Source organism: Chaetodon trifascialis, chromosome 8, assembly GCF_039877785.1.
Source record: "Chaetodon trifascialis isolate fChaTrf1 chromosome 8, fChaTrf1.hap1, whole genome shotgun sequence".
NCBI classification, from domain to species: Eukaryota; Metazoa; Chordata; class Actinopteri; order Chaetodontiformes; family Chaetodontidae; genus Chaetodon; species Chaetodon trifascialis.
This window is the reverse complement of record NC_092063.1, coordinates 18037751-18052442: the sequence shown is the minus strand read 5'-3', so window position 1 is coordinate 18052442 and position 14692 is coordinate 18037751. Positions and strand designations below refer to the sequence as shown.

General features: G+C 45.7%; 1 protein-coding gene across 1 annotated transcript in view; it reads left to right on the top strand.

Moving 5' to 3' along the window:
- samd11 (sterile alpha motif domain containing 11) overlaps positions 1-14692 on the top strand; it is a 49226-nt gene that overhangs the window by 20207 nt on the left and 14327 nt on the right. Inside the window, 4 exon segments of the mRNA XM_070967663.1 lie at positions 2215-2324; positions 9945-10037; positions 13278-13406; positions 13409-13441. Of these exon segments, the coding sequence (XP_070823764.1) occupies positions 2215-2324; positions 9945-10037; positions 13278-13406; positions 13409-13441 (365 nt within the window).

The following is a 14692-nucleotide window of genomic DNA, read 5'->3' as shown; positions in this document are numbered from 1 at the left end:
TTCCCAGCTAACCCCGGCCTTAGGAGCTCCTTAGGGAGCGCTGACTCAGGTGACTGGGTTTTAAACATCATCCCCACCCCCTTCTTCATCTTCCATGGCTTGAGTGTGACCTTGCCTCCGCCCAGTGAAAGAGAGGGGGATGGGATTGCGTGGAGGGCAGAGGCGGGCAGGGATAGGGCTAGGCCCTCATTAGCCCAAGCCAAGGCGGGACAGCTCAGGAAAAGTGCGCTAATTACCCCACTAACAATGTCCTTGCCGTTCATGGCTTAGAGCGGCCACTTCGCCACAGGATAATAACCCCATCACCTCTCTGAGAAGTTCAGGATGGCATTATCATGATCACTTTAAATGATGGACAGAGGGTGGTGTTATAACGCAGCCTGCTGATTGATGGATTTGGTTGCAGTTTCTCACAGTGGACCATGGAACTGGAGTGTGTGATGTGTGTTTTGTTGGAGTCACTGGGTGACGCAGATACATTATTATATGACTTAGAGCACAATTAAAAAACCTTCCCTGCATCTCATTTTCTTTTTGAAGAAAACCATTGAGCTCGCAGGCACAGATAGCTACTAATTTTAGCAAGTTAGACTCTAAAAAAGAACTCTATCATTAGTCTAAAAATTTGCAGTCACAGTCCAATCAAGCGTCTCTTTGCTTAGCAACCGGTGGTGACTGTTTCGTCTGAGGCTGTGTTCTGAGTCATTGGTTCTCTGAGACTGAAAGGTGACTGGTGAAGCCAGCAATGGCCAGCATTAGGCCCTCTACGCTTTCCTTCATCTTTTCTGTTAGCGTGTGGAAAACAGCTTGGCGACCGACAGCCTGACATTACAGCAGGAGCCTGTAATCATGGGACTTTAAAAACCCAAATCCAGCAGCCGCAAACAGTGTGGCCTCGTCATAGTGGTGGCAGCTAAGAACCATTCACCGCTTCTGTCCCATAAACTGCGCTTGCTGTGTCATACCAGACCCCCTTCATAGATGATTCTGCTTTCAATAAAGTTGCCAGTTAAGCCTATAAACGAGATTCCTGCTGACACGAGAGGATGCCGAGACCGTCGAACTGACAAATGTCTAAATGCTGCATGTTTTCAGGCCTATTTTGTGGACAAAATGACAGTGTGCATGAACGTTCCTGTTCTTCTGGGCTTTGGAACACTCTTCCATTTTGCATGTATGTCACAGTCATTTAACAGTAAATTATATTTAGACTGTAAGCTAAAAAAATGCAACTCTGCACCTCTCCTACCACACAAGCTGTTTACCATTACAGTGACTATACTCGTACTGCACGGCTGCAATACTCCCCTCAAACTCTAAGCACCTATTTCCCATCATTATGCCATTTTAATGCGATCAGGATTGTAATCAGATTGCAAATGAAATTCCTCCATGACACAGTTGTGTGGGTCCACTGGTGTGGGGAGGTTAGAAAGGCGGCTGGTGGATCATTTGGAAGGGCAGAGTGGCTCCAACCAGATCTGGTCCTAATCTCTAAACCCTCCTCCTGCTCCTACATTGGGTGCTGAAGGGCAAGACATGGTCTTTGAGAGACTCTTGTGGACAGCTTTGTTGTGAAGGACCACCTGTTGAAGTGTAGGCATGACAGTAGAAAAGAGGACCATTTCTGTGTCATGTACCACAGATTCATTGTGTTCTTTTAAATATTACATTCCTTTTCAGTAAGTATGGCCTGTTCAAGGCTTGATTGATATTTCCTTTTATCTTACATATTCGTCATCTCTCTTTTCACATTATTCAATTGCCAAATTTCTCTAAAACAGCTATTGGCGGCCTGCATTTAAAAAGAGCCGTAATCAGGTTTTAAGCTGCTAAACTACTTATGAGTTGTGAATATGTTCGTTAATGCATCTTAGTGTGGAAGATGAGTAGGGATGAGAACCAAAAGTGCTGGATGCGGTAGTCTGTCAGAGTGTATTACACACTTCAGAGCTAGGAGCCAGTTGACAGGACAGCCACTTGTAGCTGCTGAGTCTGTGTGAAGGTATGCATTTTAGAGAGGATGTCTCTGCCTGGATGGAGGATTTCCATGGTAAGCAGTGTGTGGAATAGTATGAATTTGTGCACTGCTGCTTTATCACCTCCTGGTTTGGATTTGCTTTGTGGAATTCAGTTTGTTTGGGGCTGCTTTTAAATGTGTTTATCCTCTCTTTCCTCTCTGTGCGAATGTGTGTGTGTGTGCGTGTGTTACAGTCGTGACAGTGACCTCTCTACAATCATCTCCAACCTGCACCACACCAGACAGCACGGCATGCCCGAGGGCCAGTCAGCGTCTGACCACAACACCAGTGCTGGACACACAGGTAGGACCCCCAGTTATGCTATGCGTGTATGTGTGTGTGCGTTTAAAGGATGTCTTCTTTCTTTTGTCTTTGCTTTCATCCTTTCTATCCAGGCTGATGATATACCCCCCTTTACATCTCCTATAACATATGTAAACGTTCCATTACCCATTTAATTCAGCCTAATTTGTGTGATTGGGGGAATTTAACATAAGCTTATTACTCAATTCCTGAAGGTCGCTCTCAAGTTGATTACTTAATGTTCTTCCCACATTCTCTGCTGAACTCCAGGATTTTTGTTAAACCCTCTGTTTTAAATTACCTCTGAATAAATAGCTTTGTTTGCCATTAATCCAGTTTCATGTGAGCAGAGGAACCATGGTGTGCGCGTGCTGTAAGAGCTTTTCTTACAGCTTACAGACAGAACACAGACAGCACATTTAATCACAGCTATTTGTCAAGTAGCTTGTAGGAGGATATTGTACAGCCATCAAAGACATATGGTTGTAAAACAGCCTCTATGGATATCACTATTCAGCCATCAACCCACTGTACTGGATGTTTCTGGGTTAGTCGTCCCCATTTTCATGACTTATGTTGGTGTAATGTACTGTATCCCAACAAGGCATGATTGAAGGCAACAATGCTTCACCAGCAATCTGAACAAACTTATCATCATCATATTAAAAATGTTGTATCTTCAGTTCTTATTGAAACCATTTTAAACTGCTCTATGAGTCGCAGTTACGTCCAGAGTTTTGTGGAAGACTTTGTCTCAAACTTTTTGGCAATTTTGGCACTGTTGTTGGCACTGTTGTTGGCAATATTTTACAATATTTTTCAATGTTGCAAGCTGTTTTATTATTTATTCAGGATGTCTTCTGTCAAAACTCTCAAAAATAAGTTTTGTATGAATTATTATCATTGTTATCAATGAAGACTATAATAATTAACATTTTTCTTATATCTAACTAAGCTGACTTTTGCCTTCAGGAAAAATGCTCATCTAAAATAATCATAGGGAAAAAAAGAACCAGCTGAATTGATTACATTCCATCAGCCAATCCAAACCCTTTTCAAACAAACAGGTTTACCCCGAATTGACAAAATGTTTGGCTTTTTATAAGTGAAGACCATACCTTTGCTCTACAGTTGCCCGGGCTTTGACCCTGTCCCTTCTTATACCATCAGCCAGAGGCACAGCCAGTGCCATAATCAGCCCAGGCCCAACACCTCCATACCCTCTCTCTGTGTGCTCATCTCCTCTGTCTGCCAGATTAATTGTCCATACGGTGCCTGTGATATCAGCCAGAGTGGGTGGAAGGTGGAGGGTATTAGGCTGCTCAACAGCCAGGCCTGCCAGTGTCTTAAACCCCGGTTTGGGACGGATTTCCACCCAAATACTGGCCTAATCAGCTGCTAAACTTAATGGAGAAATCAGAGCCCTGAGTAGTTATCTTAATGGAGGAGTACACAAGGGGATAGAGGTGGTGGAGGGGGGCTGATGGAGGAGGGAATGAGCGCAGTGTGGCCTAAGCCAGAGGGGGTCCAAGACCCCTAAAATCTGTCCGTTTGACCATTAAAGGGAGATTTAACAGGGAGCCTAAGCGGCTCGCTCCGTGTCTGTAAACAAGTCCAATCCGATCAGCCACCGGCTCTAATTCTGTCTGCCAGTGAAATTAGACGCACACACGTTCACAAACACACAATTACACACAAATGACACATAGTTATACAGATGCGTGCCCACGCAAAATCAACACAGGTTCAAATTTGCGTCCAAATACATAGGTGGGTGTCTGAAGCTTTAGAGCGGTGGATTATTTGACGTTGAGATGGATGAGACGGTAAACGCTGCTCGCTGTCTGTGATATTGTGTTTACTCTGTTCTGTCAGTCAACTCTCCTTATTTGACTTATCCTCCAAAAGTGTTGAACGTCTATCGGTTGACGTGTGGAGGGACAGACACGGAGTGAGACAGGAGAGAAATTAAGGAAGAGAAAGAAAAGTCTGCAACGGAGAGAGACAGAGCGGCGGTGATGGAAGAAACATTTGGAAATGGAGAGACAGGGGAAAGAGAGATGAATGAGTGCGGTGGTGGTATCAGGGGAGGGCAGGCGGCAGCTATGGCGGCCGACGGCTGCGTGTGTTTGTGTGTGTGTGGGTCAGGAGGAAAGGGAAGCAGGCTTGCTGGGTCGTCTCTGCGCCGGAGTGGGCCGTTAATTAAATCTGAGGGACAGACAGGAGGGCTGCCTCCCTCCTTCTCTCCGCTCCATCCCTCCCTCCCTCCCTCGTTCGCTCTCTCGCTCCCCAGCCGCTGGCTATTCGGAGGCTCTGTGAGAGGCGGAGGGCAGGGAGGAGGGAGAGAGGGAGGGGGAGAGCAGGGGCGCCGACGCTGAGAGTCTGGCTGCCTGTGGAGACTGTAAACCGTGGCTCTGCGGTCAGACCGGAGACTCAAACAGGCAGATAAGGTGTTTTTGGACCGCCACACTCTCTCTCTCTCCTCTGCTCCCTGCACTCAGACTCCCAGAGGCAGTTACAGCCTGTCAGTGTGTGTGCACGTGTGTGCTTGCGTGTGTGTGGTTGGGGGTTGTAGCGGTGGTTTGGGGCTTGAGCACATTTGTGTGTGTGTGTGCATCTGAATGTGTGCACCTTTCCGTGTGTGCTTTTAAATGCCTGGGTTTAGATGTTTGCTTGCGTGTGAATCTGCAGCCCAGTGTGTTTGTGCAAGACCTTTTTTTTTCTCCAAACTGATTGTGAGTGAGGATTGCTTTTAAAGTATTACCAGCTAGTTATTACATGATTAGCATAGAAAGGCAATTCTAAACAAAAGTAAACACTCCAGGATTTCTGAAGATATTAGCTCTGTCATACAGAGGCAAAAAGGGAAATGTGGGTTGTAAATATTTGAAAACATCCCACTGCTTAATAGGAATGTAATTGTGCTGCCATAACAAAATGGCCTCTCAGGCTTATTGTTCATAAAGCCACGCTAATGCTTCTGCCAAGACATGAAATTCACTGATGACAAAAAATAAACAGTCAAGTAAATGGTGAAAATGGTGCTTTTTCTGCTACTTTCAGAGCACTTAAAGGAAAATAAACACAAGTTTCAAGTCCTGTTTTTTTTTTTTTTCTGTGCCATCTTTGGTGCTAAACAGTCATCTGCATTTCATTTTTTCCGTTTCATTTCACAAAGGTTTTTTTTTTAATAATCAAGTACTGTCAGCTGTACTGAGAGATTAGATTAGATTAGATTAGATTAGATTAGATTAGATACATGCATTTTTTATTTGGTCAAGCTACCTTTTCAGGTCCATCCCTGGTGTTTAGTGTAATGCATTAAGTAACACTTATTTCCCTCTTATCAAAGCAACATAACGTCATATTGTTACATTTTCAGTACTGACACCAGTTGGCATGATGCTTTTAAAACTTTAATATCCCTTTAATAACCTGTGACTTGAGCCTTGATTTAATAAGAATATTAACTGGCATAGTCTTCCATGAACAGTTGCTTGGCAAAAGTGGCTGTAAGTGGAAGAAGATGCTGGGATGACAGCAGCACATTTAAGAATGTCAGAGGACGCCAGGCCATTAAAAGTTAGATATACTTTTGAATTTGGAAAGTTTTCAAACTCTAAAGCAAATTGTGCAGCACTGTTTTTTATCAGAGAATATCTGAATCCTATTATAATTAAGATGAAGTTATTAGTAATTAACTTTTTCTTACTTTATTTTTACCGTTTTTTTGAGAGAAACAGAACAGACAGGGTCATCACAGGCAAGGTGAAATGCCTGACATCATGTAGAAGAGGAAATGAAAAGAATGTGATTTACATTGCAGTATCAGGGTCTGTGGGTGCTTCATATCCGCGACTGTCCTTTGAAATCATCGAGGTCCTTACGATCTGTGACTTTGATTCATATAAAGCCGGGGGAATTTTTAAGGAGGCAAGGGTCTTCTACTCACTCGTAATTCACTTTGTCGAAGTAACTGTCACAAAATTGGCCGTCACAGTCCAGACGTATTCTAAACAAACCCCTGTCACTGCTGCTTGTTGTGCATCACCACCTGTGCACCAGACGATTTTTACAGGAAGGAACTGACAGAAGGCCTTTAGAACGACAAAAACAAAAGCTTGCATCAGTTGCCTGCAGGTTTAGTTTTTATGGTGTTACGTAACTGGACTGAGTTGCAAAAGGGACATTTATTTATATGACAATGTCACAGATTTTCACTTTGAGGTCGGCCATATTTTAGTCAGTTGACTACACATCCACACATCTTCTCCTCCTGTGATTTCTATTCTTTTTCTTCTTTGTTGTTTCTTTTCTCTCCATCTCTCTTTATTCCTCTCTTCCTGTTAGGCACATGACAAACAGAGGAGCAGTGTTAGTGTGTGTGTACGTGTGCACATGATGGCAGTGGCGCATCCTCCCCTCAGCGTGAGCAGAAGCACCTCTCTCCCCATCTCCATCACCCACCCCCACCCCTCCCCCTCTCCTCCTCTCTCCCAGCTGCATCGGCCTGTAAGCCAATCAATGGCAGGGCTTTCAGGGCCGGCGGAGGCCCCGGCGCACGGAGGGGGGATCAATAAGTTATTAGCACCATTCTGTCAGCTGTAATGTGGAGATTGATCGGGGGGCTGCGGCTGGCGGCCCACCCCACGTCCCCGCCTGTCACTCCCCCCCCCCCCCCCCCCCCCCCCCCCCCCCCCCGCACAGACCCCCACCTCCCCGGCCTGATAAAGATGACAGATTAACGGAGTAAGAGAGGAATTAAGGAGTCTGGCTGTCTGAGCTGTCACCACGCTCCATGGGATGGAGAGAGGAGAGGAAGCCGACTAAAGTTTGAGGGAGGAGAGGAAATCAGAGAGTAAGAAAGAAAGAGGAATGCTCCCCTGCCTGATGGTTCGCCCTGGTGGTGTCACATGAAAGAGAAGTGGTTTAGGCCCTGCTGTTTCCTCTTTCTCTATCTGTCCCATGAATTTCATCCCTCTTTTCTCACAGTGGGAGAAACGACAAAAAAGAAGGAGGTTAGCTAGCGAGGAGGAACTGAGGAAGATGCGAGAATATTGTGTGTTTAGCTTGATTTCTTCGGAAAAAAAGTTGGCCTGTGTACTGTCGGCCAGGAATGGCAAAAAGAAGAAGCTATATCATAGCAGCTAATGCTATTTGCACTTAATTACTGCAGTCTTTTGATGGTTAAAATCACAGCCTTGAAGCTAAAATAATAAAACCCTTGACTCCATAACTACTAATTCTTCAGCCATATTAACAAGCAGATGCAAGGGAAATGCCCTGGGTAGCAAACTTGACTGTAAGCGGTGTTAGTGGGAGTAAAAGGGTTAGCATAGACGCTAGCAGGAGCTCAGGGTTGGGCATTAAAAGGAAGCGCCGGTACTCTAAGAAGCCCCATTTAATTGGCTTTAAAAGCTTTCCGCCCTCAAATCTCTGGCCCTCGGGCACTCGCTCAGGAGACGCGGCGTCTTGAGTGAGGTCGGCTCAAGAGACGACTCGAGTGTGTGTGTGATCATGAGAGGCTCTCGGTATGGGTGTAAGCATGTGTAGAGGGGGGGTTAACTAATGGGGGTTCTCTCTCTTTGTTAATATTCCACTAATAGGATAGATGGAGACCTTTTTTTTTAACAAAAAGGCCCAGTGAAAGAAATACACTGAACGTGATTCGAAAATGAGAAGAAAAACAAAATGAGAGGTAATAAAAGAGGCCGCAGAAAAGTAGAAATTGTGAAAGACATTCTGTCTGTATGTGTGTGAGTGTGCATGTGTGTGAGTGTGCATTTGTCCATTAGCCCCCCCCCCCCATACTGTCTCTTTAGGATGGTGTAGGGAGTGGATCTCCTCAGGACCTGAGAGGCAGCATCAAACACTGGATCATTAGTGAACCTCCTCCTTCTCCCTCTCTCTCCCTCCTTCTCCCTCTCTCTCCCTCCTTCTCCCTCTCTCTCCCTCTCTCGTTTGCTTGCCTGCCTTCTCGTCAACACCAGGGCTCCTCCAGCAGCCCAACACAATCCTCTGAGTCCTGTCTGAATCTCCCTCTGTCTCTCTCCCCTCCCTGTCTGTCTTTGTCTTGTTATAGAGAAGAAAGAACATAAGTTTGGGTGATAGGTTGTGGGTTAAAGGTCAGACTCCACTCCAGCTTCACTCCTCTGTTAACTGTCTGCACGTTGCTAAGGTAACAACAATATCAGGAGTGGACACGTGACAGAAATAAACAAATGTTGTTTGCTGGGGTATTGCTATGAAATTAAGTTGTGTTTTTTTTTTCTTAGTCCCTGTTCATCGCTTCTCTCTACTGTTTACACATGCTGTGCAAATGATGAAAAATTGCTTTATTGAAAAAGAGAGACAGAGAGAGAGGAACCATTCTCCTTGAGGGAAGGAAAAAACACTCCCCCCATCCCTAAAAATACGCACCGAGAAGTGAGAGAGAGAAAGCGAGAAAAAAGAGAAAGAAGGGAAGCAGTTGCTGCCGTGGCTTGGCTGTGTGTGTGTGGAGGAAGAAACAGCTCGAGAAAAAGCAGAGGTGCATGAGATAGAAATAGAGAAAGAAGGAGAGAGAGAGAGAGAGAGAGAGAGAGAGAGAGAGAGAGAGAGAGAGAGCAATGACAAACGGCTTTTTCCTTCCTGCCGGCGCTGCGTGCGATGTGCTCTGCATCCCCTCCCTCTCTTGATTAGGCCTGTATTGATTTGAGGTGTGTTTGAGGGGGGCGGAGGTGAGGCGATTGGGCGGGAAGTAAGAGAGGGATGAGAGGGGAGGAGAGGAGGAGGAGGAGGAAGTCAGGGGTGCTGTAATTGTACACTAGATGCTCCTCTTTGGTGGCAGGGGAGGAGGTGGGGGAGAACAGGGAGGAGGAAACAGGGAGGGTGTTAATGGGAGAGGAGAGAGAGAGAGCTCCTGATGGGAGGAGGTTTCAAACAGCTAGAGGAGAGAAGAAAGAGGAGGAAGCAGATGGAGGGATGAGAAGATCAGAAGTGCGTTTATGAGGGGAGGATAGCAACAGCAGAGAGGGGAGTGGCTGTTGTGGAGGTGCAAAAACTAAAAATAAACACATGATATAGACATAATATACGCTGAGAGGAATTCCTCAAGCAGCTGAGAGGCTCTCATTTTAGTTCAGTCAGAGGCTTTTGTGCCAACATCTGGAAAAAGAGAAGAAAGAAGACAGAGAGAGAGAGGAAGAACAGTGATAACACTCGAGGACAGAGTGTTGGAAAGAGACGTTTGAGGAGACACAGAGAGACGGAGCCCTCCTCCATCCCTCAAATAGGCAAACACACACACAAACGTGAACGAGCCGGGCAGATCTGTCATCCTCGGCGGTGCAGGCCCCCTCTCATTTCTGACAGAACAGGCACATCTCCAGACGCCCGTGGCTTGCTTCACTCGCTCCATTTCTCTCTTTCTCTCCACCTATCACTTTTTTTTTTCCCTTTGGCTTCTTTTTCACTCCCTCTCTCTTAGCGCTGCATTTCCAAAGCAGCCGCCATGTACACAGGTAGATGTGGAGCAGAGCATCACTATCAAAGCTTTTACTTTGGTCTGTTTTCACTGACTGCTCTCTCCCTCTCGCTCTTTGTGTGTGTGTGTGTGTGTGTGTGTGTGTGTGTTTACAGATGACCTTCTAGGCAAGAGGAGAAGCTTCTCTCCCAACAGCAGCAGCGAGTGTCCCTCTGACAGCAAGAAGTCACGTAGCGTATCCCCCAAAGGTAAGACCATGCGGTGGACTTGTGTGACGTCACAGATGTGCCCGGACGAGCGTTTTCTGAGAGGAATCGGGTAAAAAAATACTGAATGGAGACAGGATGACTGAGTGTTAAAGTGAAAGAGAGGGGATGGAAGCCGCAGATGAAGAAGAAGGAGAAATGAGGCGGTGTAGGTTTAGGTGCTGGTGGTGGTTTAGCGTGATGATGGGAATACACACATACACACACGCACGAGGGGAAGTCAGTAAAGGGTCAGTTCACCCACATTACCAAAACATTGTATTTTCTCACTCAGCACTAATGGTGTGGAACCATTAAGACCATTTTAGCTTTATCTTCTGTGAGACTCTGCAGATGTAGTCTCAGTGAAAAGTGTGATTTGGGTGAACTGACCCTTTAACAGGAGTACAGAGGAGGAGGTGGTTGTAATGTTTGCGTTCCTCCAATCACATACAGTAATATCATATCTCATGTAATAGCTTTTGTAGATAGAACAATATACATTTGTGCAACTGATTCCTAATACATACAGTGTATTGATACATTTTCAGCCGCTCATTATATGACATGGGAACAACATAAGTAATGGACCTTGAGAAGGCACACCTTGGCAAGACAATGCCCCTCTGTAGTGCTGAAATCCGGTCGCCATCCTCTATTATTCATATCTCCTTCATGCAGCGTGAAACCGGGGGCCCGGTGAGGAGCCAGCACAGCACTGGGCCTGTCCCTCTGGGCTCCTGAGGAAGACTTCCTGACTGATGCATTATAGAGCAGGCAAAACCGCAAAAACCAAGGGCAGCTCACGGCACATCCAGACTCATCTCTGGAGACACCTGATCAACATGCTTACACACACACACACACACACACACACACACACACACACACACACACACACACACACACACACGTGCTCCAGGAGCACGTATAAGCCAAACAGCAGCAAATGGCTCTGAATCTTTGGCATGAGTAAAATGTTATTTTTTAACGGTTAAATTTTGAGATAGATAGGTGAGAGTGTTTGTGTACGTGCGTGTGGATGTTGGATTGATTGTAGTACTCAACAAGAGCCTGGTGCTGACCTTTGCCCTCTGGGTGACCTTTGACATACAGCAGCCCCGCCTGGAGCCTCTTCCTCAGTACTCATTCCTGGCCATTATTGTCTCACCGAGACATATCCCAGCTTCTGAAAGATGCATGGGTTTTTGTGGATGTGTGTGTGTGTGTGTGTGTGTGTGTGTGTGTGTGTGTGTGTTTATCTGTATGCATGTCTGTTTGTGTACTCAGTCTTGGCTTCCTTTTAGGGCAAATGGGACTTGTGCATTTTTATTTTGACTTTGTCTTCTGGTGTCTGTGTGGTTAGGTTTTTGGCTTTTAAAGCAAACAACCTTTGTATATGCCTTGCATGTATTCTTCCTTTGCTGTATAATTTGCATAAAAGAGACAGATAAAAAAGACTGTTTGAGAGTGCAGCCTGCTGTTCAGAGAAGTGCATTTAAGCCATTTCAAAACACCGCTGATCCTGTGTCTTAACCTCGGGCTCTGTCCACACCCAAACCCTGACTCTGCACCTGCATGTGTGTTTCTATATGCATGTTACATCTTCTTGCCTCCAAGTTCGGCGACAGACGCTATCCCTTAATGACTAATGCAGGTGGTGAAATATTGAGAGAAAGAGGCAGAGAGGGTAGCGTTTGGATGGAGCCACAGAGATTGGATGCCGCTGTGTAAATGATGTCTGTTTTTCTTTCTGTGTGCAAAGTCGGCACCCCCCGCTGTGTTTAGAGAGCGAGAAAACTTTAGACAGGCACAGACTAGTTGCGTGCACACACACACACACACACACACACACACACACACACACGCACACACACACTAACACTTGAGGACCTTGGGTGGATTAGCTGGAGCTTGGCGGTGGAGACAGAGATGCTTGCATGCTCGCTTCCTCCCCCACCACCTCCACCCCACCTCCGCTCCTCAGCGCCACTCCTGCTCGCCTGCCCGGGGCCAGGCTCAGGTTTCAATAAGAAGGAGGGTGGTAAAAATAACCCTTGCTTTCTTCTGCTTCTCCCTCCTCCTCCTCCTCATCCTCTTTCTCCCTCTTGTAACTCCCTAACCGCCTCCCCATATCCCCCACCACCCTTACCTTAGATCATGTTACTATTGACAGAGGGAGGGAGGAGGGAGGTCAGAGAGAGAGATTAAGTGTGGGGACTGACAGCCAGATAGATATCATGCACCACATCATCTTCACAACACCTTACACACACACACACACACACACACACACACACGCACACACACACGCACACACACACACACACACACACACACACACACACACACACACAGAGTGGAAGAAGCTGAGCCTTTTTTATTCTGTTGGGGGTGTTTTTTTGTAGTTGGCATTAAAAAAAGTCAAAATACTCGACAGTAAAACAACCTCACTGAGTTCGTGCTCAGGTCAGGCTCAGACCATTAACAATGCATGGCTGTATGTGTGTAGCTTCATCCAAAGTGGTTTCCCGTCCATCAGTGCTGTCTTCGTTATGAATGATCTGTGCTCAAGTATGTTTGCTGGCTGATATTGGAGGAAGCCTGTACATCAGAGAGGGCACTATGCAAGGTAGAGGGTGTGTAAAATGAATTCTGGGTAATTATTTGCTCTGTGTTTACAGTGGCAGTGTGACCTGGTTTTTCAAACTGCATTTATCCAAAAAATACACCTGTCTCATTAGCCAAAATAAAAAAAAAGGGGACAGAAAAACAGTCCAAACTGTGAATCTGTAGATACTCAAATGAAATTCTGGCGTGTAGTATAGACTCTGGACAGATAATACAAATATGCAAACTGCTTCCTGAGCAGCCGTGAGTGAGCCCTCCTTTCACAAAAAGTTGGACTGAAATGCAATTTTGGGTACTGAACTTCAAATTTTCCAAATGTGTGACCTCTGGCTGCCGTTTGAAGCAGCCTAGTAAATTTGATGCGACTCTGTGCTTGAGGCAAATTCCTCACAGTCATGACTGACATTTAGATGAATGTGGATGAATGCTAAAGGTAATGATTTAATCATATGCTAAAAAGATAGTTAAGTGTTCGGCATTAAATTAATACCAAGTTAATAGCCTAATAGAGTTTTAGAGCCTGCAGTTTTATGTTAGTATTTATCCCCTGATTGGTTTGATATTGACTGCCACTGACTGGTCATAATATATGTGTCTCCTTCCTCTGTTCAGAGAACTCCCAGAGCCCGGTGGTGGAGGCAGGCGGCAGCCACGGCCACATGAGCCCTGAGGAGCACTACAGGCGCATGATGTCAGCGCTCAGTGAGCAAGGGTCCTATGAAGAGCAGCAGCAACGGCTCTACAGCTGGCGAGCAGCATGGGTCTGCCCGGCCACGGTCAGTCCACAGACTCTGTCTATGCTCGTGTGTATCGATCATCGTCATCACTGTCATCATACCGACTTTCAATAATCTGCAGTCTAACACGTTGCTCCGTACTGTATATACCTCAGTGCACAGTTGATTTTTACATTCAGAGTAGCGTTTCCTCCTCCACCAGTAAGAACTGACTCATGAAAGATCTAGAGGTACTTTTCCTTTAGTTTTTTCCCTTTATTTTGAAGTAACTTTAGAGTTAGTTTGAAGAAACTCAAGATTTACTTCAAACTAAGAGTTTCCTTTGGAAGCACTTCACCAGCTTCTATAAAAAAACACCTCTTCCATCACCTGTCACCAAGTTGCTGAGATGCAGTGCTACTTTGTAACCCCAGAGTGTAGCGCTGTGTTCAGGGTACCATGTTAAGGTGTGCCACACTGCTGCCATTGTAAAACCCCAGCCATGAGACAGCTGACATTTCTATTTGCGGTGCTTGCCCACCCAGTGTCAAAGTGTCACTCAGGGAGATTTCTGACCACCATGGCTCTCCGTTGTTAACAACACCCACAAGCCGTCGCATGCATCAACGCCACGATTGATCCGGGAGCTCTCATTGGCTGCCTGCCAACCCTCTAAATCTCCCAGTACCCTGGAAACCACCAGTGCGCTCCAGTTTCTCTCGATTTCTACAGACACATAAAATTTAGCTTAAGAGAATTGTGGTTTGATAGGGATAAAGGAAAATGAGAAAAGTTGCCTCGTTTGGATTTTATAAGTTGGCTTTATATTCATTCTACTGTGCCTTCCATTAAACGTTAACCTTTTTCTCACATTTTTGTAAAGAATGTAACATTATGTCCTACTAGTCTTTATGAGCTGTTTCGCCGTAGCATAAATCCAATCGATGCCCCGGCCGAATTGTAGTTTTCAGCTACTTTTATTTTTATTTGATTAGTAATGATTTTTAATTGCTGGCTGCAAATCTAGGGGGCGAAGCCTATAAATGCTTTAATTGCCTTTTCCCCGTGTCTTAGCGGAGTTAGAGGCAAGAAGCAGTGCAGTGTGGGGGTTTTATGGGCCAGGGTGCAGTCTGATCATTGGCTTCCTTTCCCAGAAACCTCGCTGGTATGAGACAGACACTCTGGCGCAATACAGACATACTCGCTCCCTTCCTTCACTTCCACATTCCAGATCGTTTGATAGTTTCCACACTATCCTTTATTCTGCACACGTGCATTCTTCTTCCAAGCTGCACTAAAAAGCTTTCTATG